The sequence below is a fragment of the Oreochromis aureus genome, linkage group 15 (assembly GCF_013358895.1).
Source record: "Oreochromis aureus strain Israel breed Guangdong linkage group 15, ZZ_aureus, whole genome shotgun sequence".
Lineage (NCBI taxonomy): Eukaryota > Metazoa > Chordata > Actinopteri > Cichliformes > Cichlidae > Oreochromis > Oreochromis aureus.
The window spans coordinates 37,312,763-37,336,209 of record NC_052956.1 but is presented as its reverse complement, the minus strand read 5'-3'; the positions used below and the strand labels follow the sequence as shown (position 1 = coordinate 37,336,209).

General features: G+C 39.2%; 2 protein-coding genes and 1 long non-coding RNA gene across 9 annotated transcripts in view; 2 read left to right on the top strand and 1 right to left on the bottom strand.

Annotated features, from left to right (window-relative positions):
• atp13a3 (ATPase 13A3) overlaps positions 1 to 19,559 on the top strand; it is a 38,146-nt gene extending 18,587 nt beyond the window's left edge. Inside the window, exons 5-34 of one of the 4 annotated variants that reach the window (XM_031758166.2) lie at positions 90 to 332; positions 523 to 593; positions 831 to 914; positions 1,103 to 1,172; positions 1,629 to 1,763; positions 2,494 to 2,566; positions 3,364 to 3,495; positions 3,621 to 3,803; positions 4,166 to 4,323; positions 4,596 to 4,784; positions 4,939 to 5,000; positions 5,803 to 5,953; positions 6,424 to 6,543; positions 6,754 to 6,771; positions 7,027 to 7,180; positions 7,542 to 7,662; positions 7,862 to 7,986; positions 8,432 to 8,592; positions 9,036 to 9,164; positions 9,266 to 9,345; positions 9,564 to 9,606; positions 9,698 to 9,807; positions 10,018 to 10,114; positions 10,201 to 10,273; positions 10,366 to 10,543; positions 11,323 to 11,501; positions 11,602 to 11,690; positions 11,927 to 12,007; positions 12,752 to 12,844; positions 13,904 to 19,559. In XM_031758166.2, the coding sequence (XP_031614026.1) occupies positions 90 to 332; positions 523 to 593; positions 831 to 914; positions 1,103 to 1,172; positions 1,629 to 1,763; positions 2,494 to 2,566; positions 3,364 to 3,495; positions 3,621 to 3,803; positions 4,166 to 4,323; positions 4,596 to 4,784; positions 4,939 to 5,000; positions 5,803 to 5,953; positions 6,424 to 6,543; positions 6,754 to 6,771; positions 7,027 to 7,180; positions 7,542 to 7,662; positions 7,862 to 7,986; positions 8,432 to 8,592; positions 9,036 to 9,164; positions 9,266 to 9,345; positions 9,564 to 9,606; positions 9,698 to 9,807; positions 10,018 to 10,114; positions 10,201 to 10,273; positions 10,366 to 10,543; positions 11,323 to 11,501; positions 11,602 to 11,690; positions 11,927 to 12,007; positions 12,752 to 12,844; positions 13,904 to 14,101 (3,600 nt within the window). In that variant the 3' untranslated portion in view covers positions 14,102 to 19,559. Of the gene's footprint in view, positions 1 to 89; positions 333 to 522; positions 594 to 830; positions 915 to 1,102; positions 1,173 to 1,628; positions 1,764 to 2,493; positions 2,567 to 3,363; positions 3,496 to 3,620; positions 3,804 to 4,165; positions 4,324 to 4,595; positions 4,785 to 4,938; positions 5,001 to 5,802; positions 5,954 to 6,423; positions 6,544 to 6,753; positions 6,772 to 7,026; positions 7,181 to 7,541; positions 7,663 to 7,861; positions 7,987 to 8,431; positions 8,593 to 9,035; positions 9,165 to 9,265; positions 9,346 to 9,563; positions 9,607 to 9,697; positions 9,808 to 10,017; positions 10,115 to 10,200; positions 10,274 to 10,365; positions 10,544 to 10,991; positions 11,502 to 11,601; positions 11,691 to 11,926; positions 12,008 to 12,751; positions 12,845 to 13,903 lie in introns of those variants that run through there. The other 3 variants (XM_031758167.2, XM_039598868.1, XM_039598867.1) reach the window with 3 other exon arrangements.
• Positions 4,313 to 20,165, bottom strand: LOC120433149. The gene is made up of 4 exons (XR_005608361.1): positions 20,022 to 20,165; positions 10,344 to 10,513; positions 6,416 to 6,592; positions 4,313 to 4,425 (listed from the first exon to the last, which is right to left on the bottom strand). It is a non-coding gene; the product is annotated as an uncharacterized LOC120433149 (long non-coding RNA).
• Positions 20,166 to 20,631: 466 nt separating this feature from the next.
• The window catches only part of opa1 (OPA1 mitochondrial dynamin like GTPase), a 36,731-nt gene continuing 33,915 nt past the window's right edge, over positions 20,632 to 23,447 (top strand). For 2 of the 4 annotated variants that reach the window (XM_031758144.2, XM_031758142.2), the window contains exons 1-5: positions 20,632 to 20,843; positions 21,404 to 21,728; positions 21,826 to 21,922; positions 22,047 to 22,154; positions 23,145 to 23,198. In XM_031758144.2, coding sequence (XP_031614004.1) covers positions 20,815 to 20,843; positions 21,404 to 21,728; positions 21,826 to 21,922; positions 22,047 to 22,154; positions 23,145 to 23,198 — 613 coding nt within the window. In that variant the 5' untranslated portion in view covers positions 20,632 to 20,814. The remainder of the gene's footprint in view (positions 20,844 to 21,403; positions 21,729 to 21,825; positions 21,923 to 22,046; positions 22,155 to 23,144; positions 23,199 to 23,447) is intronic. The other 2 variants (XM_031758143.2, XM_031758145.2) reach the window with 2 other exon arrangements.

Sequence of the window (23,447 nt, the reverse complement as noted above, 5' to 3'; positions counted from 1 at the left end):
TAAATATTGCACTTAATAGGGGGAAATTTGTTGTTACTTAATGAAGCTTCTCAAAAATTCACTAGATTAACTTTGTTTGGATGGTTTAGGATGAGTTCCGGCGCTGGTTCCTGGCCAGGGTGCGAGTGATGCTTGCCCCAGGGAGAAACCCCTTCCACAGCCTGGAGACCCAGACCACCTCCCCCTCCTCCCCTTCCTCTCCTTCCTCCCTCTCCTGCCCCTTCTCCTCCTCTGCTTCCCCACCTCAGGCCAACGGACACACCGATCACCCCTCCGATGGCAGCCCTGCTCAGGAGCTCATCATAAAATTTGCAGACTACCAGCCCACGCAGGTAGGCACAACACTCGTCTCAACATAAATCTGTAGTATAAACTGGAAATGCACTAAGCACATAAATGAATGTGATCATCATTTTCCAAAGTTCATAGAAGGGTTGCTGTATGGACAACAATACAAATATGATTACTTTTGCCAAATAAATCTGTCTTATTTTCATCCCTTTTCTCTTTTTTTCCCTTCAGATTCGCTACTTTACCTTTCATAGCACAAAGTATTATTGGAACGACGAGAAGCAAAACTTTGAGGTTTTAACGTAAGCATTCTTTTATAACCATATAACTTTTTACTTTCACTGCAGAAGTAAACTTGGCAAAGGTTGCACACAGCAGTAATGACAAGTGAATATATGTCTTTTGGTCTTTATGTTGACTAACAAAAAAAAACTTGTGGGGGAGAAGATTTTCATTTTATAGCAACTTACATACTTGTTTTGCTTTTGTTGTTGCTGTTATGTGGAATTAAAGTATCTCCTCCAATATTCCTATTACAGTGGCCTGGAGGATCTGCAGGTCAGCTGCTCCACCCTCCACTCGGAGCACAGCACAGGCCTGACTAGGAACCAGCAGGAGTACAGGTAACATCCAATCAAAAGACAAAGTCACACAAGTTTGTACGGCACTGTAGGTGCAAGGAGTTGTTGTTGGGGTTAAAAATCATAAACCCTGATATTGTAACTGGAGTTACTGAACAATGGAGGATGAATATCCACAGTCTTTGGTATTTACTCACAAACTAAACACAATTTTTCTTCCTGTCTTTTAGGAGACTGTTCTTCGGAGTGAATGAAATTGCAGTGAAAGTGCCTTCTGTTTTCAAGCTGCTTATCAAAGAGGTAGAGCAAAGTTTGAGTTTCTGTATCACCATGAATTTGTGTGAGAGACATCTTTTCATCTGGTGTGTTCATTGACACCTTGCACCACACATTAGTGATTTATTTTGTGTGGCACACGTATAATATATTGAGAACAGAAATCCTGTTCTTCTGTCAGAGCACACAGTCGTGCTTATGTACTGCTGTTTTGCTACTTTTTCATGTTGATGCAACTAGCTGAAGTAGGTTGTTAATTATTTCAGTGTATGATGAATAAAAAGGTGTTTAAAGTATTTTTTTTAATTTAAGAAAATTGTAGTGGTTCAACATTTTCAAACATTTTTAGTTTTCTTGTGATTTCTGGATCTCTCTCTGGTTTTCTCTCTTTGTTGTTGTTGTTGTTGTTTTTTTTTTTAAATTTTATTTTATTTGACCTTTTTGCTTGCCATACTGATTCCTCTTTAAATCCTCCTGCAGGTCCTCAACCCTTTCTACATCTTCCAACTCTTCAGTGTGATCCTGTGGAGTGCCGATGAGTATTACTACTATGCTGCGGCCATTGTTTTAATGTCGGTCATATCCATAGCTACCTCTTTGTACACCATCAAAAAGGTGAGCTCTACAACATCATGAGATGGAATTGAATTCGTATTTCTGTCAGGAGCAATTTAAAGTCAATTGGATTGGAAATTAGTTCACTTTGTTTTTCTGCAATCTTAGATTTTAGCATAGAGATCTACTAATACAGAATTAATCAGCAAATGTGTGAAAAGAAGAAACAGGTTGATTCTTTTTTTCTAATATAAACACTTAGTTTTGAAAATCTTCAGCATCCTTGGAATAACTTAAACTATTTATGACATATCAGCCACTGATAATGTATCCTTAGATTTACTTTTTGTATCATTATGTCAAAACACAATGAATGACAACTTACTTAGCTTTTGCTTTTTCCCCACCTCATTAGCAATGGGGCCTTAGCCTGGCTTGTCCAACTGTGTTTTTGCCTGATGGCGTTCCCACGATTGTTTTTGTTTTCAGTCTCAGATAAACGTCTTCAAAGGGTGACTCATTTATATGGAACATTACACTAAGTACCACAGAATCAGACGACTGCCTGTTGAAGACTTTTTTTTCCCCCTTCTTATTTCCTTGTGCCATTATGATTTATACCAGTGACTAAACTGAGTATCTAATCCAGCATTTTCAGGCCAACTCATGCACGTGGTTTACTGGCTCATGGTTGACTAACTCAAATGAAAACATCCTTGTAATTCACAGATGTTCATGGGAATTAAAAGGGTTTTTTTTAATCTTTGTTATCTTTCTTCTCTTTCTCCAGCAATACGTCATGCTTCGTGACATGGTGGCAGCTCACAGTATTGTTCGTGTGTCCGTATGCCGAGCCAATAATGGTTTGTAAAACTTTATTTTTCTTTGATTTTGTCTTTTGTTTGAGATTCAAATATGAATTTCATAGGAAAAATGCAGCAGGTATTCTATATTCACCTAGTTTCAAAAAGTGATTTCCAATCCAAATCTGACAACAGGGATTTTTCTGCATTTATGCTGAGCCAGACCCTGCACTGGCTGCCCTCTAAATGTCCTCTGCTGTGAGACAGTGCAACGTTAGAGTCTATATGACAATAAGGATGGAAAGTTTGGTCTGTTATTCTGCACAAAAGGTTCTGTTTGTTTTTGCAGAAGTGATGACAATACAATCACCTTAGCATCTCAAAATGCATTTCATTAGTTGTCCCAAGGAGGGTGGTTGTCAGACATTGCTGTGGGGGCACATAAACTGTAAGGTACTGCTTATGATGCCTCAGCTTTTTCCACTGCTGCGTAGATAGGTATTATTAATGACAGAAGTGCTGAACAAGACTATGAGGCTCTTAAACACAAAATATCTTTGTGGCGGGGGGTGGTCTGCGGTGCTGCTGCAGGGGAGGTACACACAGCTACATGGCATCAACAGTCACGCCTGTGCTGACTGACTGTTGTTGTTATTGCTGTGTGTCTGTAAAGGACGACAGCAATATGACAATATGTTGAAAAGAATGAGCGAGTGGTCGGGTCTGCCTTGGGTTTATTACAATCTCCTCATCCCTGTTGCCCATCATGTCCACTGTCCACACTTGGAATACATTTCTCAGCTCTCCTATTTTAGGTTTGATGTCTGTATCTGATTGCACCACATATTTCCTGTCAGATATCGAGGAAATTTTGTCTACTGATCTGGTCCCCGGTGACGTGATGGTCATTCCCAGCAATGGGACCATCATGCCATGTGATGCCGTGTTGGTCAGTGGCACCTGTATCGTCAATGAAAGCATGCTTACAGGTTGGTAGAGAAGCGCATGTAAAGACTTGTTTCTTCAAATTTTATTTCTTTGCAAGTTCCAAACAGTCTGGTTTTCCTCTTATGTATTTCTGCACCCGGTACTAATGTCTTTTAATCCTCATTAGGTGAGAGCGTTCCAGTGACAAAGACCAACCTCCCAAACCCAGGGACAGGTGACGGGGGGGAGGAGGCTGGTAGTGCCTACAACACAGAGGAGCATAAGAGACACACACTCTTCTGTGGCACCAATGTCATCCAGACCCGCTTCTACACAGGCGAACTGGTCAAGGCTGTAGTGGTGCGCACAGGTTAGTTTGGGGGTCTGGATTCAAGCGCTTTAATGATTAATGTGATTATAGTGGAAATTGTTTATAATAATCCAGATCTTTTAAAACAAAATGGTGTACTGCTACAGTATAACAGTAAGATTTAGCCTATATGTTTAAGTTACTGACATAGTCTCTAATGAAATCCTTTACTTTACTGCCAAGTGGGAGCTTCATAAAGTTTGCTGGAATAAAATGGTTTGTCAATTTAGAACAACAAGCTTGCTGTTTGAGCTATAAAGGTTTATTAGTCCATTTGGTCAGAACATTTTGCCTCAGTTCAAAGGACAGAATGAAAGAAAGTAAAACTTAAAAATGACCAAAAGTTCATTTTCTTCACTCAGGTTTCAGCACAGCTAAAGGCCAGCTGGTGCGCTCCATCCTTTATCCCAAACCCACCGACTTCAAGCTGTACCGCGATGCCTACCTCTTCCTGTTGTGTCTGGTGGCTGTGGCTGGAATCGGCTTTGTTTACTCCATTGTACTCAGTATCATGAACGAGGTAATGCAGATAGTTACAGGAGAATGATCGGTCTCCTTTTTCAGTTTTTCCTTTTCTCCAAAAATCTTGTAAGATGATTACGTTTTCAGTCAGATGGTTTCCCTTTTTAATGCAATACAATTTAATAGAGTTAGTTGAAATGCCTGAGGCAGCTGTTCTAAGAGTGAGTCATCTATTAGCACTGAAGAACATCGGCTCTTTGTGAGTTGTGAGAATCAGGGTTATCAAACATGCAAACGTCTGCAGTTTTTCTTTTTTTGTTTGTTTGTTAGGTGCCAGCTAAGACCATCATCATTGAGTCCCTGGACATTGTCACCATAACAGTGCCACCAGCGCTGCCAGCCGCCATGACAGCCGGCATTGTGTATGCACAGCGACGCCTAAAACGTATTGGCATTTTCTGCATCAGCCCACAGAGAATTAATATCTGCGGACAGATCAATCTGGTGTGCTTTGACAAAGTGAGTCTCTTATTTATTCAGATTTGTCAGATTTAAAAGACGGTGCTTGAGTCACTTTGTAGAATTTTACTGTCATTTCATATGTAGAAGCAACTGGTAGCAAAGATCACCCTGAGCTGATTCAGTTGAATTTCATTATCTTTTATCTTTAAAGACTGGAACTCTGACAGAAGATGGGTTAGACCTGTGGGGAGTCCAAAGGGTTGAGAATGGCAGGTAAGATGCTCTGAGCCCTAATTCAGTAAACGTGAGCCCATTTTACTGCATTTTGTACCCTAAAGAAACTAAAAATCTGAAGGTGTCATTTATTTCAGCCACTGATAAACTGGTAAAAAGAGCTTAGAATATACTGGAGTATATCTGTGTAACATTTCAAATCCCTCTAAATTGGGGATGTCAGACTCATTTTACATTGTGGGCCACATGCTGCCCACTTTCATCTGAAATGGGTCAGAACAGTAAAACTCTGATAAATGTGTAAACTTCAGTAACTATAAAACTATATAACTTTTCAAAGATTTCCTGTGGGCTGGACTGGAGTCTTTGCTGGGCTGATTCTGACTCCCAGACCTTATGTTTGACACACTTGCTGTAAATGCTCACACTACATTGAGGATCTGGGGTGTTAACATTAAATTACATAGTAATTTACTAGTCTTTTAATCAACTCAGACGTGTTGTTTCTGTCATGGTTGTTTCAAACAGCTCAGAAGAAATTTGGATACAAGCAGAAACCAAGAAATCTGTCTCTCAGATTCCCAGTGATTCCTAAAACTGATCATGTATTGTAATAAGCAGTGGCTGGATGATATGTCTTTTTTCTAGCACTAAGGTTATTATTAGAAGAATTAATTGTAATAGCTCTGAATTTTAAAGGCCTAATCATTTATTTACCAGATTAAAAGTTTTCATCTTGCGAAAATCGTCTCATTTCTCATTCAATTTCTTATGACTCCCACAATGTAGTTAAAGGAGTATAATTTACTCTCTTCACCGCCTACTTCTTCTGCCTCTCCAGCTTCCACCTGTCAGAAGAAAATGCCTACAAAGAAAATCTCGTCAAGTCCCAGTTTGTGGCTTGCATGGCCACATGCCACTCACTTACCAAAATAGAAGGCCAGCTGTCTGGGGACCCGCTGGACCTCAAAATGTTTGAGGCTACAGGCTGGGTGAGTTCATCTGTATCTATCCATGAGCTAAATGTCGGTAAGGGCAGGCTAGAGTTATGAGACTCATGAATCCATTTTGTGATGCAGTGTCCCCTTTATTCTCCCTTCTCTGTCAGTATTTAGGCTGGATACAATTTTGCTAAACTGGGCATTATCACATTATTGCTTTATAACCTGCCACAAAAACATCTGCATGATTCCAATCATGTTGATGGCTCGAGATTAGAAAGGTCCTCTTCTTTTGTACTAATCTAGCAGCGTAAGTGTACAAGTTTCAGATTATATGCAACTCGCTGTGCTGTTCTGATTTTTAGTCTGACGGTCTTTGGCATGCCTGGATAAGATTATTCAAACTAAATGTTACCTATGCCTAAAAGACATGTAAGCATTATTTCAATGTCTTAATGTTGCATATTTTTCCTATCTAAAAAGTATGAAATGTAAACATTTACTTATATTCACCTGCCCAGATCTTGGAAGAGGCTACTGAGGAGGAAACGTCTCTCCATAATCGTATCATGCCCACTGTCGTTCGACCGCCTAAGCAGCTGTTGCCCCCGGAGCCTGCTGTAACACCAGAGCAGGACATGGTATGTACAGCAACCCGGTTGTTAGCAGGACACCACAGGCCTTCGGAGCCTAGAAGAAAGTATAAAATTATATGAATATATCTGTCCAGCATCTAAACGTGCATTTTTTTTTGTCTTTCCATGGTATTATAACATTAAAAAGAACCGTGTATTTTTACTCTAAATGACTGGTTTATTTGTTGTTGTGTTTGTTTTGTTTTTGTTTTATAGGAACTCTATGAGCTCTCGGTAAGTAGTAGTTGTATTTCTTTTCATGCCCGTCAAAGTTAACTATTCATTTCATTTTTTTTTTTAAAAAGAGTAATTTAGTAATGTGAGTATTTGTGTGTTTTATTTTTTGTCTTTACAAAACAGAGATTCCCTCATTTCTATAGTTCCTTTTTGCATAACTGATATACTTTTAACTTGATTTTAGCATTGCATTTTTCTCTTTCTAATAAACAAATATTTTTATTTTGTTTGTCTGTATGTGTGCATATGCAGGCAGCCTATGAGATTGGTATTGTGCGCCAGTTCCCTTTTTCCTCAGCGCTGCAGAGAATGAGTGTAGTAGCTCGTCTCCTCGGGGAGAAACGTATGGATGCCTACATGAAAGGTGCACCAGAGGTTGTGGCTAGTCTCTGCAGAAGAGAGACGGGTGAGGCGTCCAAAATGTAGAGATGTACACATTGTCTTACAATTTGTTTTATTTTTTTCTTTTGTACATTTTTTCTATAAATTTAACTCTGTCCTGTTATATTAATAATTTTGTCCCAAAAGTAGATTCTGTTCATCTGGACACAGTGTTTTCAGATGAGCAGAATCAACTTTTTGGGACTTTCTTCCTGGGATGATTGAGCATGCTTCAAGATAATGATTTTGTCACTCCAACATTAGTATTTAGTGTTGTTGTTAGTGTTGGCGCTTGCACTATGAATCTATAAATCTTGGGTTTGTATCTTCTTTTCTTGCTGTTTGTTACTGATGGCTCTCCTGTTATTGTATTCACTTCTTTGCAGTGCCAGAAAACTTTGCAGCGGTTTTGGAAGGCTACACAAAGCAGGGTTTCAGAGTCATTGCTCTTGCTCATCGGCGGCTCGAATCAAAACTTACTTGGCACAAGGTCCAGAACATCAACAGGTAGTGTACTTTGCATTGATATAATACATGCGTTCTGAGACCTGAATAAGAAAATAAAGGGAAGTGGCTCTGTGTGGAACAAAAAAATATCTACTCAAAAATATTTTAATAAGGGATAATTTACTAGGAAGAATTGTATTCTTAATATGGGGATTTTGTTAGACACAAACACATTCATACATGTCTTTCTTTGAATTAGAGATCACATAGAAGCAAACATGGAGTTCCTGGGTCTCATCATTATGCAGAACAAGCTGAAGCCAGAAACTCCAGGGGTGCTGCAGGACCTTCATCAAGCCAGCATTCGCACAGTCATGGTTACTGGTGAGAACATGCTGGTATTTTCCATCATTGCATAACAACTGAGAGGTCACAGGTATGCCAGCAATAGTTTACTCTGCGTGTATAGTTTAACCAGCTGTTCCTGTCTAGACTCACTGTACTTGGCTGTGAATCAAATTCAACTTTGAGCCTTAAAAAGAATTGATTGTTTCACAATTGATCCATGGTTTGCACGTACTCTGGCTTACATTTAACCTGTTTTTTGCAAGCTCACCCATCTCCATTAGCCCCCAAACTCTACTGAGGTGTCTCTTAGGGTGAGGTGACACTGAGCTTGTATTTTATCATTCATCATCTATCATCAGTCATAGGCAGGCAAACCCTTGGGTGACTTATTTATAACCCAAGGCTGAAGATAAAAACATGACAAGCAAATGACTGAATTGTGGGATGTTAAAGCAAAATTAATATTGTAATCACTTTGCAGGTGACAACATGCTGACGGCCATCTCTGTGGCCCGCGACTGCGGAATGATCCCTCCCCAGGACACAGTCATAATTGCCGATGCCCTCCCTCCACACGATGGACAAGCCGCCAAGATCACCTGGAGATACGCTGACAAACCTCGCAATGCATCCCGAATTCAGGTGAATCGATGGGTCTAATTCTAACACTGGTACAACACACAGACAGCAGAACACACTTGTGAAGATGGCTCATAATGTAACGTCACATATAAACTCAGTAGTATCTCGTCTTCTAAAGGACATGTAAAGGTTTTCAGTAGATCGAATACAACACAAAGGCGTGTTCTGATCAGATCATCCAAAAACCCATTACCTGTTATTTGCTTACATCAATTACATGTTATAGAACTTATTTGTTGATTAGATAAAATGCAGCAGATTTTAACATTCTGTCATGAATTTCTGTGTGATTTCAGAACCTCTTTTAAATAATATAAAGATGCCTTTGTTGATTGTTAAAGCAGTTCAAAGACTTGCTTTAGCTCTATAGAAATTCTTAAATATTCCTGTTTTTTGTTTTTAATCTCAATGCATTTCTTAAAATTTCTCATACTTTGGAACAGGAAGTGAACATAAGCCTGGAGGATGTGTGTCACATAGATGAGCCCAAGAGCCAAGAGCTCTACCACTTTGCTATGAATGGAAAATCATTTGCTGTAATCGATGAACATTTCCCAGATATGCTTCAAAAGGTAAGAAACTGCTCAAACGAAAATGGAGCAGAAGTTGCACCAAATCAGTCTTTGTTTCTGACTCTGATGTGTCTCCTGTTTGTGTGCTCTGCTCTTTATAGCTCGTGTTGCGCGGCACAGTGTTTGCCAGAATGGCACCTGACCAGAAAACCCAGCTGATTGAGGCACTGCAGGGTGTTGAGTGAGTATTTGGTCAAATATTGGATGAACTTGTCAAAAGTGAGATTTCAAATTTTTATTATTAACATTCCCATCGTGGACAGTTTGTCATTAATGAGCAGCAGAATCAGCTTTTAAGTCAAAAGTGAAAGTTTGTGGCATTGTAGCTTTGATCTTGCAATGACTTTAAAAGGCGTTACACTGAGTAAAGAGTCGCTGTTTGTTCTCATGTGCTCACAGCTACTTTGTTGGAATGTGTGGCGATGGCGCGAATGACTGTGGGGTATGTACACCTTCATCATTTGGACAACAGCTCTCTGTAATGGACACAATCTGACAGCAGTATGTATATAATGCTAACTTATCTCACCCAGGCTTTGAAGAGGGCTCATGGTGGGATCTCTCTGTCAGAGCTCGAAGCCTCAGTAGCATCTCCCTTCACCTCAAGGACCCCAAACATCTCCTGTGTCCCTAACCTAATCAGGTCCGTATTTTTATTTACATGCTGATTCATAAATGAGTAAAACGGTATTAAGAATAAGTATCTTTTAGGCTGAATTTGCAGTCTGGCAAATATACACAGTGTCACACTATTATTCAAATGTTTTGAGCAGTTGTATTCGTGGTTCTGGGAGGAAATTTTTTTCCAGTTATGTTGTTAAGAGATACGACACAGTTTGCTTTGTTTTTGCAGGGAGGGCCGTGCTGCTCTTATCACCTCCTTCTGTGTGTTTAAGTTTATGGCCCTCTACAGCATCATCCAGTACATCAGCGTCACTCTCCTCTACTCTGTACGTAAAACCGCCTGCTTAGTTAGATGAGAAATCCAGTGAATTCAGATTTTTGTCATCTGTACCGTGTTGTTTTTGGTTTTTAGATTTTAAGTAACCTTGGCGATTTCCAGTTCCTCTTCATCGACATTGCTATCATCCTCCTCATTGTCTTTACCAGTAAGTACAACTAAAGTATCAAGGATAAGCGATATGTGTGTTTATTTGTTTTGAATTTAATAATCCTCACTTTTTCCTCTGCCCCTTATCAGTGAGTCTGAACCCAGCGTGGAAAGAGCTGGTGTCCCGTCGTCCTCCATCAGGTCTGATCTCAGGGCCTCTGCTGTTCTCTGTGCTGACCCAGATCCTCATCTGCTTGGGCTTCCAGATCTGGACATTCCTTTGGGTCAAACAGCAGCCCTGGTACAAAGTTTGGACACCACTTGCCGAGTGAGTACTGACTGTTACTTCTAATGTGTAGCAGACAAATACCCAAATCAAATAATAACTTCGTTTCATTATAGGTTTTAAACGTTGTCATGTTATCGTGTTCCACATTTTGTCATATGTTACATGATGCATTAAATTCTGCACACAATAGAATTTAATCCACCACAATGAAATTCTTGCAAATGTATTAAAAAATCAAAACAAATATATAACATGTACATGAGTATTCACAGCCTTTCCTGTGACACTCAGAATTGATCTTATTGTTTCCACTGATCATGTGAGATGGTCTTCAACTTGATTGAAGGCCACCTATGGTGATTTCAGTTGATCGGGGATGATTTGGAAAGGCACACGTCTATATATAAGATCCCATGTGTCAAAGCGCAAAGCAAGCCAGGAAGTTCAAGGAATTGTCTGTAGACCTCTGATTTGGGATTGTATCAAGGCACAGATCTGGTGAAGGGTGCAGGAACATTTCTCCAGCACTGAAGGTCCCACTGCACAGTGACCTCCATCATCCATAAACTGAAGAAGTTTGGAATCACCAGGGCCTTAGTCAGGGAGGTGACCAGATTTACAAGAATTTCAAGTAACGTTTTTTACTTTGTCACTGTGGGGTTTGTGTGTATAATTTTTGTGGTGAAAAATGAACTTAATTCATTTTGGAAAAAGCTATAAGATTCTGAACACGTGAAGCGCTGTGATTACTTTCCAGATGCAGTATAAAAGGACCACAGAGTGAAAATGTTCTTAATGACTTCTCTGTCTTCACTCAGCGTCTGCAACCTCACATCACACATTGAAATGGACTTTGAAAATGAGACAGAAGAGGACGAGCACAACATCCAAAACTATGAGAACACCAGCCTCTTCTACGTCTCTTCCTTCCAGTATCTCATTATTGCTATTGTTTTCTCCAAAGGCAAACCTTTCAGGCAGCCGAGCTATAAGAATTGTAAGAAACTTGTTCCCTAACATCAATATATATATGTCCTAAAAAAATAAATAAATAAACTCTCCTAAACTCTAATTTTATTTGTGTGTACTCTTCACAGGGCCTTTTGTGCTGTCTGCCGGGAGTTTATATGTTTTCCTGCTGTTCATCTTGTTCTTCCGAGTAGACGTCATTACTGGGTTTATGGAGGTGGGAAGACATTAAATGCACTCTTTATAATCTTTAATGTAGGATACAGCTTTATTTATGACATCAGGCTCCACCTTTTCTTGGTATTTATTCATGTAAATGGAGATTCTGATTTTGTTTTTGACTTACTGTAGTATTGTGCGTGCATAAAGCTTTAAGGCAGGGCTGTCTTGGTAATACTAACTTTATGACTTTTTCTTGTCGCTTCATTGATGACTGTTTCTCTGTCTGTGTAGATTGTTTGCATCCCGTTTGAATGGAGGCTAAGACTTTTCCTCATCATCCTAGTCAATGCTGCTGTGTCTGTTTTGGTGGAGGTAAGATCCACACGATAACACTTGGGTAACAGCTGATGTTTTCCCCATGTCCAGATTTTGTTTTCTCATGCAGTGTGCTCATCTTTATCTCATTTAACCGGACAGCAGGATCAGTTTTGTGTTGTAAAGCAGAAATGGAAAGAAGCAAAGTGTGAGGTTTTTAATAGTTAACCATTTAAAGAATGTGACTTTATTTTGTTACAATATGTGCATTTGTGGGTATTTTTCTCCGCATATGTTTGTCTAATTAAGGATGCTTTTCAGAATTTATTTCTGTAAACCTTCACAACACTGGATTATTAATGCCTGCCTGCTGACTCGTTGGAGCAGTATCACTGTTTCTGCCCTCCTTTTAGATGGCTGCCCTTGCATTCACATACTGCTTAGTATGCCCCTGTAGATGGAGCCTTTTCCTAAACTAACAGTGCAGTTTCCATTCATCTTTGGAGTGAATTGAAGGGGAAAAAAAAAACCCCACAGCAAGCTGGTTCTGTCAGAGCTTTCAGTATTCTTAAGACGACGATAACCATCCACGGCCGTCTTACTAATAAGCTTAATTTTAACCTCACATGCAATGATTAACACTCAGCTTCATGGAAGGATAAAAAAAAAAAACCTGCCATACTTGGTACTTTAAAGCAGTGTGGCACTAAAAATCAGTTGCGCACCTCTATAACAGGAGCTTTGTGAAATCAAACCAGACTCTCTGTAATTCTTTCCCCTGCCCACTGCACCATCCCATAGACCGTCATCCTTGACATCGTCTTACGGAAGCTTGTGTTCAGCCGAGACAAACAGGGCAACTTTGGCGTCACTCCTGCCGCCCCAGCACCACAGGTTGGAAAAATCTGACACCTTCTTCTCTAGCCATTTCCTTTTACTCTTGTGTGGTGTTCTCTCTCTCTCTGTTCCCACCTTTTTCCCTCTAATGTAATTGCTAACCACGTGCATGTGCAAAACCTCAGTCTTCTTCTGATCTGTACGCTCCTCCCTTTGTCCCTCTATTGGGCACTCTGGTCAGGGCTTAAAAACGTGGTAACTCAGTTTTATTCAGGCTGAGCCACATGACATCAAATGTTGAAACTATTGCTAGTATGTCATAGATTGTTGCTATTGAAGCAGCGCTGGCCTTCGGTGAAGTAAACCCATAATCTCATCATATCTAATGTGTGTAGTTTTAATGTTTTTCTGTACTGTAGGTCATTTAAATAAGTGATATGTTGCCATGCAATAGACATGCAGAATGCTGAGCAAAACATTCATCTACTGTTATTAATAATAACAATAATAACAATAGTACATTTTGCTTTTTTGTCAACCGCTCCAAGCCTTACATATTTCCCATTGCCTAGCAAGTATGATCCCCCCACCGGCCCACCCCCTGTGGTAGTCTGCAGGCCCTCTGCTTGCTGCCCTCTCTTAGCATCGCTCAACATTGTCATTGTTTCTCATCAAGTGTAGTGTGTTTGTATTTGAATAGTCAGACCTTAAATGTCTTTGTCAATGTGTGGTTTATAAGTTACACTTTTGTCTACGTTTTTAATGTAAAGATCCTTTGTTTGTTTGTTCTTTGAATCCATGAGCTTGTTTTTAAGGAGAAGGCTCAGTCTTTAAGCTGTCTGTTGCCAACTCCTGTAGACTAGAATCATGCTGAATTTTGTTTTAATCTGCATGCACGCACAGTTGTTATAGTTTATCAGTGTCAAGAAATATGCATATTACAACTTTGACACTATATGAGCATATTTATATTTTGCATGTAGCAGTTTTGTTTGATTTGGCTGTTCAGGTATTCATTTAAAAAAAAAAAAAACCCACACACTAACTTTATGTCTGTCAGGGAACCTTTTCGCATTTTTACTTATTCGATTATTTTTCATGTTGTGGTATTCACAGGGAGCCAATGATCTGTATGGACACAAGTATCTGTCCTGCCAATGTTGCCCCCGCAAGATGAGACCCAAAGCTCGCTACATGCACCTTGCCCAGGAACTCAGTGTGGACCCTGACTGGCCTCCAAAGCCCACCACTACCACTGAAGCCAAGCCACGCCCAGAAAATGGCTCTGCCTATCAAATCATAATCAACTCCTAGCACCCCACAGCCTGTACTAGCTTATCCAGCTTCTACCTTTCATACAGGAAACATGCATATGAGGTGTGTTCAGCAAATTTCAATGGAACTGTCATGGGATAACTGCTTGCCTTCACTGTTCGTGCTCCAATGCTGTATAGTTTCAGATACTGTATTATTGCGCAAAAAAAAAAAAATCTGACACACATCTACCAAATGAATTTACATTGAACTTCTCTCAGTACTCTTGCTCTCTTTGGTTCACCCCCACACACGCTCTCAGGTCGCTTTTTATTTATCGTTAAAGGTGCAATATGTTGAACACCTTACTCTAGAAAAGGTCAGTGTTGTTTTGCAGGGGCATGCAGCAGCTCCTCTGGAAGTAGTGCTGCTTTTACTTTACCAAATTACTACTTTACTTTGCAAGGAAGGATAAGTGCAGCAAACAGCACAAGGCTAAAACTGACCATAGCAGGTTGGGCTCCACTGTTTTACATTGACTTTATAAAAGAAAAATACAATCTCTGGGAAGAGCTCGTCCTTCCTTCATGTTAGACTGATGCAGGCTTTATGCAACAGTGACTCAGTGTCTCATCTTGAGATACAGTGCAGTATTACACTTCAGTACAGGCTGGCGCTACCTCGTTAGCATCCTTCAGTAGCTGTCATACAATCTTCTGATAATTTGTTAATTTTTAAGCAGTTTTAAACTACCAGTCTTGTATGTTTCACCTTTAAATGTCACAAATTGAAATCCTCCTTTATTACAGTGTCTTTACTGAAACTAAGCAGCATTCAACTCAGTCTAGAAGGAACGTTGAAAAGCCATCAAAATGGTGCATTGGCCCCTTCAAATGAACGTTCAGTACATGTTCAGCATAACCTCACTTTGTCTGTGTGCAAGGGGGTGGAAAAGAGAGCCCGGGGCCCACTACACTCCACAGCTAGCCTCACATACATGTTCTGTCAGAAATCTCAGTTAAGGAGTTTAATCCTAATTAAGTTATTCCTTTTATATGATTGTCATAAATAACAAGATCTGCAGATTACAATATTGACCACAATACTAGAGTTTTAAGAGTGAAATGGGGATGTGTAGGTGTTTCAGAGAACACTGAAACAGAGAATGGAGAAGTACGGCGTAAGATAGGATGTGTTTATCAACAGACATTTGCACATATCTTAGCTGATGTGAATATTGCAAGCTCTAATTGCTACTGTGTAGTGCTCTTTTGCAGCTAATGTAGATATATAGAATTATGTAAGTGCACCGGCTTAACCACCTAGTGGTCCTTCATTAGAAAGCATAGAGAGATGAAGCTTATCACGAATGCCAGCGAGGACTGAAATGAACGCTTTTAAAAACAGAATTCAGTCAGCTGTGAGGAGGTTTGCAATTGTATACTGGCTGCAATCAATGCTTTGTGCAGTTACACACCCATAAGGGGAAGTACCTTTATATTCCTGCTTTGAAGTAAAGACACCCACATATATCTAATTGGCTTTCGGAGATCATGTTAAACATCTGAAGAATACAGAATTATTTTTTTTTTAAATCTACCATCAGATAAATTTGGTCCATGATTTGTTGACCTGCTACAATTAGATGTGACCCGTTTGAAAATCAGCCTGTTCTCAGGAACTTTTAATTTCCATAGTTAGGAAGGTTAGGGAGAGGGTTTTTTACAAATTGATTGGGATTAAGTGTCATTTATGCCAAGTCAACTTTCAGTCGGGCAATTTATGGCTTGGTAAATAATAGGGGGGGGGGGACCTTGATGCTGCAGAAGGATATGATTATGTTTAAAAAAACAAACAGAAAAACAGTGAATATTTGATGTACTTCCATTATGGGTTTTTTATGTTTGTTTGTTTTGTCCAAACATGCTACCTCTAAAACAAATGACTGAATTCTCATCTATCTTAACAGTACTGGCATTAATGCTAATATATCATAGTAATAGATAGATTTTACATAGCATATTGCATCTTTATAATAATTGTCAGGATCATATGCTGTTAACGCTGACTGGGAACAGCATTGCCTCTGTTTGGCACCTCCCTATCCATCTATACTGCTTTGGCCTTCTAGTGCTGAAAATCTAGCAATTGCCTCTACTAACTGTGCTTCTCTCTACTCTTTCAAATTGTTTTCTAGTGTGTAATAAGCTTTATAGAATTATGGGCTGCTAGTGGAACTATAAATCATAAATATTTTGTTTGCATCTACTGTATGAGCCATGTCCTGTCAGCAGAAAACATGGAAAGACATGCATGAAACCAGCTCTCTATGACCACGCTCTGAAGATGGTTGATGGTTGCAATGCTAGAAATATTACTTTAATTACAAAGCTTAACTATAGAATTAAGAAAGATTAACATTACATTTATGTATTACAAAAAAGGAAAGAATCTACATCATAAACGGCATGAATCTGTCTGATTATTGTGGACAGCTAACCACATGCATGATACCATATGAATCTAAGCATCTGCATCTTCAAATCCTTTTTAGATTGGCTCCAAAAAGGCAGAAGTACATGCTTACATTTTCAGTTTTAAAATGAGATTTCTTCCTATGGAAGACTGATTACAATACTGTACTGCATTATAGCAACTGTGCAACTGATCCACTCACTGTTTTAAAGCACCCATGAAATGACAAACCCCGTACAAGATGGATGTTTACGCAGCCAGATTTCTATATTACACGTAGCCTGATTGCAAAGAGTCAAGAGCTGTATTTATGCTCACTCCTTTTGTTGGCATTTACAGTAATACTCCATGAAATGTCTTTCAGACTCACCCCACTAAATTTTGAAGGAGCTGTAAATGATTGAAGGCTCTCCCTAATAAAATCTAATAGGGAAAGTTCAGTCTTTTAAAATGGGTTTCAGTCATTAGTGATCAAACAGATGGGTGGGAAAGATGAGCAATCTTATATGAGAGAGTTTGAAGATTTTTTTTAAAGTTTGCATTCATAGCCATGGAAGTGGAGAAATGGGCAAACTTCTTTACATGCAGATTAAAAACCAGTAAAGGCTGACTGTAGTATCACTTTAAACCAACTTGCATAAATCAGGTTAACTGTATCAGTGTAAGTGTAAAGCACACCAGGTTGCCTTTCATGAATTGTAGTGGTTCAGTTTCTTCAGAGTGCTCATTAGAGATTATGTGACGCCATACAAAAAGAAAAACGATTAACAAAAAACTTGATTCCTCCAGGGGAAAAATGGAGCAAATGAATTTTCAGACATCCTAACAGCGCTGTGATTGACTTCTTCAAGCATTTATCTCGTCCATTGATTATGATTTTTTTTTTTTCTATACAGTGGAAATCGTCATATTAGTAAAAATAATGTAAGGTTGCTCCAGTGCTAAAAACCATTTCAGCAGGGTCTATTCAGATGCATTCATGTGAAAGTTGGGCCCCATGTTGTATAAACCTTTCCTTGGATGCATTGTTCATTATTACCTTGTGTGTAAAGAAGGATTTATAGATGGGATGCAGATGTGATGATTTGTATTCATGCAGATTCAAAGCATGGCTCACGTTGGCATTTTTGTGCTCATTAGCAGAATGGTTAAAGTGTGTCGTCATGTTTTGATATTTTAGTCTCACTGAAAGCGATTTGGCTTGTGGGCTCTGACACTGGTCACATCCGTCACACGACTTTCTTGCTTTTTTTATATTAATTATATATATGTTTTTTTTTCTAGGTGACTTGTGAGGTTAAGAATGAATGTAATGCAAAAAACCTACAAAATTTAATCCAATGCAATATTACAATTATTGATATTTCCAAAGACTTTTCATCACACTTTTTTCTTTCCAAAAAAAGACTGAGTGAAAGAGAGAGGTTTCATCTGTCCTCTGTGTCAGTTTCAACATAGCAGAAGACGGTTTTTAGTGGTGATAATGTTAATAATGTTAGAGGATGGATCATATATGAGATGTAGATTTCTAGTTTGTGCAGAAGAGTTGAAAGTTATAAAAAAAAAAAAAATTATGGTTTTTGAATTATCAAAGGGCTGGTGTGTCTTTTTCTACTTTTTTGGTACTGTGTTACAATCATTTATCTATTTTTGATTTGTACTGTCAGATGGATTAATCTGTACTTTCACTTTTGTTATGGAGTTGCATTATCTTTGTTTTTGGGGCATAAATCCTGGGCATTTATTTCATAGTTTGAATCGAGTTTTGCAAAGTATGATTAGGGCACTTGGATTAATATCATTTGGGCAAAAACGTGTTATAAAATGTTCACCATCCTAATTTCAAAGATTTGTCTTAAAAACAAAAAAGAAAAAAAAAAGATCTGTTTTGTTTTTCACTTTTTCTTCGGTTTCTTTTGCGTGTAAACTTTGAATTAAATTCTGTCACAAAAAGGGAATTCAGCTGCAGTAGGTTCGGCATCTCTGCTTAGCTCATTCACAATATGAGCATCATCTGACAATCTTCTCTGTCCTGATCGTCATATGTATGTATTTTACTTTTTCTTTTTTTTTGTGTAGAGCTTTTTAAACACTTCCATGTAAAATGTAAATGTAATTTAGCAGAATGTGCATTGTTGTTCAACATCAGAGGCCTGTTGTCATACATACATAGCTGCTTAGGAGCAAAATGTTTCAGGCTCAGCTGCGTCATCACTGTGCACTTCAACACAAACAGTTCCACCTATAGACGTGCAAAGTGTGAGTACTACTACTGCTTTTCCTGTACTCGGGTTTTGCCTTTTACTGTAACAACTGTATAGAAGCAGTGGATCTTATGCTGAAACCTCTATGCTCTTAAACAGGTACAAGACACCAACTGTTCAGTTAGCATTGGCCTCTTATTTAAACCATGTATTTAAAACACACCACCGAATGGCATTTAGATTAAATCTAAATTTAATCTGAATTAAATCTGAGTGAATGAACACTCGTGGATGTCGTTTCCTCAGGGAACTGGGTCTATTTGATCATGTATTTGTTATGAATTAAGAAATAAAAGTTGAAACCCACACTGAATGGAAAAACAACACACTGTTGATTTAATAACTTTATCACAATCTGTTTTTTTTGTTTTGTTTTGTTTTTCTCCCCTGGACTATTTGCTGTGCTTATTTGCAGGTCCCTTACCTCAGCAAGAGGGTATATGTATTTACTTTTTAGGAGATGTAAATTTTTTTAAAGAATTTTGTACTTTATAATTTATTTCTTATTTATTTTATGTTCTTTTCCCCTGAGGATTGTATTTCAAATTTATCTTGATTTCTTTCTTTTCAATAAATGTTTTTTAAAGCAACCTTGATGATAATAGTAATTTTCATGAATAGGATAATGTGAGGGTTGAAAAGCTACAGAAAACTGAGTGGAACAATATTTAACAAGAATCAACCTGAGCAGAAAATACATTAGCTTGGCTATTTACAGAATTTAACCCTCAAACTGGGATATGGCTTATTTACATGTAAAATTAAAACATTTTAAAATACATTACTTTTGTTAGTGCTGTGCAAAAGTCTTGAGTCACCTCTCATGCCTTTATATTTTGTTTCCATGGAGCCAGACTTTCTTTATACTGGGCTATGACTGATTAGAGCATAAAAAGGCACATAGCATTGCTTTACCTTTGAGTTGTCTGCTTGTAACAGACAACTTGGTAAAGAACCAAATTAAATTTGTAGTTTTAGGCAAGGTGCAAGCAGCCCATCGCATTTTTTCCACCCTCTTTTTAGTTGAATCTACGTAAAATGCCGGAGATGACCATTTCATGGTACTTTTGCACTAACAGGCAATTTCTCCAGAAAATTTGAAATATCTCAGCGTGAAGTGTTTCTTTAAAAAACTGAGAAAACAGAACAAGTAGAGGGAAAAAAGAAGTAACAGGCCTGAAACTATCTACATCACATAGACCGTATGCATTTAAAAAAGTAGGAATAAATCCAACCAAGACCTGAGTTCCGTGTGAGCCACTGTTCATTGAAGCTTCATCTGAAATGGTCTCGGTGAAAGGCTGGTTATCAAGAAGCCATCCTTATGGAAGGGAACTGAGACGAAAGCCTGAGGTATGCCATTTGAAAAGTTACGCTCTCTGAGAATGTTGTGAATGTAATAACTAAAGAAGGAAGTCTTCTTCTTCTTCTTCTTCTTCTTCAGTCAAGTTTAACGGCAGCTTGCATCCAAAACTGTTGCATTACTGCCATCTCCTGGCTGTTAATCGTCCGTCACTCCTGAATCCTTAGATCCTCTTGATGAAAGAAGGAAGTCCTCTAGGATGGTCAAACTTATACTACAGGTGCATCCTCTAGTATCCTTCGAGGCACCTGTTGTTGTGAATTGACATTACATAAATAACATTGAATTATAATGATCTATAGAGACATTTAAAAATCGAGAAAACACAGTATAAAAAGAAGCTATAATTGCAACTTTATTTCCTAAACATATGTAGTGTACATTGTTATGGTTACCCCTAAAAACCCCGACACAGACGACAAGGGTGTCATTTGAAAAGAGATATTTTAGTGGAGGTACGTATAGGAACCAATTCACTACATCGTTTTTGTCAGTGCTGATTTGGCGGTGGCACTATTCACCGGAAGTGGACTGTCATTCCGATTGTGTCCTTGTTAGCTAGTTAGCCGCCACAACGGGCAAGCAAATGTGTGTCGTTTGGGAAGATGAATTAAACTGTACCTAAATAGTGAAACTGAACGACATCTCCGTGAAGCTGCTTTAACAGCACCATGCTGCGTGTCGGGAGCAGAGCTGCCTGGTGAGTTTGCATTTAATGAAGGTAACAGAAGCCAGGGTTAGCTACGGTGTGAGGAGAGCACATATGAAGCTGCTTCCTCTGACAGCTCAGGACGGCCGAGCTGGTTCTGTGTAGATGGCAGCAGCCCCATGTCATAGTAAGAAAAATAAAGGACACATATTACAGGAGTTATCACGGCTGTCTACACGTGTAGTGCTTTGGCTTCATGTTGCCGGTGCTACTGCAGCATAAACGTTACCTAGCATAAACCAGCTAAAAGTCTAGCTCGGTCGCTGAGTGTGTACAGCAGCTGGGTTATTTAAAAACAAAAACGATAGATTGACAGACCACTGTTGACGCGGATACTGTTAACTGTATCTGTACACTTAGTTGAGTGTTTTATTGTAATAAACTGGGTCGTTTATAACGTTCAATGTCAAACCTGAAAATGTATGCAGTCTTCTGCTTTCGTGCGTGTTGCTGCAGTCTTTTGGGGCTACCTTGAACAAAAATGACTGCTTTTGTAACTATTCTGTGGAAATGAGGTGTCTTTGTTTTTATCCACACCTCTGTCATCTCAGCGTGGCCTGCAGGAACCTGGTGGCCAACAACATGGGGGTGAGATTTCGGATACCCTTGCAGAAGCTGCACCCTCTCTCCCGTGCTATCCATCACCGTTACTCTGGAAACGGCAACCCTCAGCGGCCTCCTCATCGCACAGCAGCCCGCTATTTCACCTCCATGTCTCGGTTGCCCATGCGGCCGCCGAAGCCTCCCCCGGGCTCTGGGGGCCACGGGTACCAGCAGCAGCGCAACTTCTGGGTGGCTCGCCTTGCTGCTCGGTTGCTGAAGCTCAGATATATTCTGCTGGGGAGTGCAGTGGGAGGGGGTTATACAGCTAAGAAGGTCAGTGTGGAATGTTGTGCTTTGCTCGTCATGTGAGATGCAGGAAAACTGTTAAGCATACTGAAGCGGTGATGTTTTTTTGTTTGTTTTCTATCAGACCTATGACGAGTGGAAGGAAATGCTGCCTGATTTTAGCGAATACAACTGGGTGATTCCTGATTTTGTTTGGGAACTGAGTGAACAAATAGATCTTGGTAATTTTTTTTTTTTTTTTACAAACAATAATAATTAAATCCCTCACATTGTTTTCCACCAGCTGTATCATGAGCTGCAGCTCTGTCTTTTCCACCTGACTGTCTTATCCATTTTCACCTGCAGATAAACTGGCCAAAGCTCTACCAGAGATGGAAGAAATAGCCAAACTACTACCCGACTTTGACAAAATTGGGGAGAACTTCACGTTCCTCAAAAGCCTCCTCACCTCTGGTGAGTAAACAAAGCATCAGGATTCTCTTAATGCAATTACATATTATTGTAAAAACAGCATGTGCAGACATCTGAGTGTCATGATTTAGAATGAAGGTTACAGTAGCTTCACTGAAGCAAGCCTGCTTTCCACTTCTACCTTCTTACCTGTAACATACTCCAAGGGTTGCATTTTTGGTCTCTCCGACCTCTAAGGGACCTGAGCAGAATGAGCAAGTAGACTTCTGTATCCTGTTACTTGCTGATTTTTCTGCTACACCCTTTCTACCTCTGGTTGTGGTTATTAAATGATTCCTTATTAACTGAACCCTCCAGTAAGTGCGATTTGGTTTTAATGCTGACTTTGGTTTCATGGCGTCACCATTTAGATGGGTCCATGTGCAGCATTTATGTGTGATATTATACCAATATAAATATATACATGTCTGTTATTTCATGACTTTCATTTAAAAACATTATCTGTACAAACTGATTGTGTAAACTGCATGGCGTTTCCTGTAATAAGGAATTTCACTGCAGTACAAGTTGGTTCCTGGGAACATGAAAGCTTAAATTAGTACTAATGAGCCTTACTGAATTTTGTGTAGGAGGCATTTTGACTGGATGAGGATTTGTTTTGTGTTTGTGTCATCGTACATCAGCATTAGTGTTAAATAAATACTAAATATTATATTCTGCCTACAAATTATGAAGGATCGGTTGTGCTTTTATAATGAAAAGCCGCTAATGATAAATGCAACATTTATGGCTTTTTTCAAGATGAGACCCATTTGAGGGTGTTCTTTTCAATTTTAACAGTTTCCTATTAATTAGCTAGGTGACTTAAAGCTCTGGCACAGCATTATCTTTGTATTAATATACATCATCTAGCTAGCTGTGTCCCTGCTTTGACCATCATCCCTTTGCTTCTGTCTTTTATGATTTTTATCTTGTGTTGTTCTTCCTTTCTCCTCCCCCCTACCCTCCTGTTGTCCTCCACGTTCTTCACAGGTGTGAGTTTGGGTAGTGAAGTCAAAGGAGCTTCTGGTCTGCATCTGTTGTTAGGTGTGTAAACCCAGCTCTCAGTAGTGTTGCCCACTCCCCTCTTTTCTTTCTGTGGCTATCTGACAATTGTCTCGCCACAGCACTGGCACGGTGGCCATGATTTTGGCTCTGAAGGCGGTAGCAGAGCATCTTCCTGGGATATTGGCTGCCAGATTGCAGATAAATGCTGCTGTCATTGTTCAGACTATTTACCGAGTTCAGTAAGTGTAACTACGAGGGTTAAAAGGTCTAATCTTGGACTAACCTTTA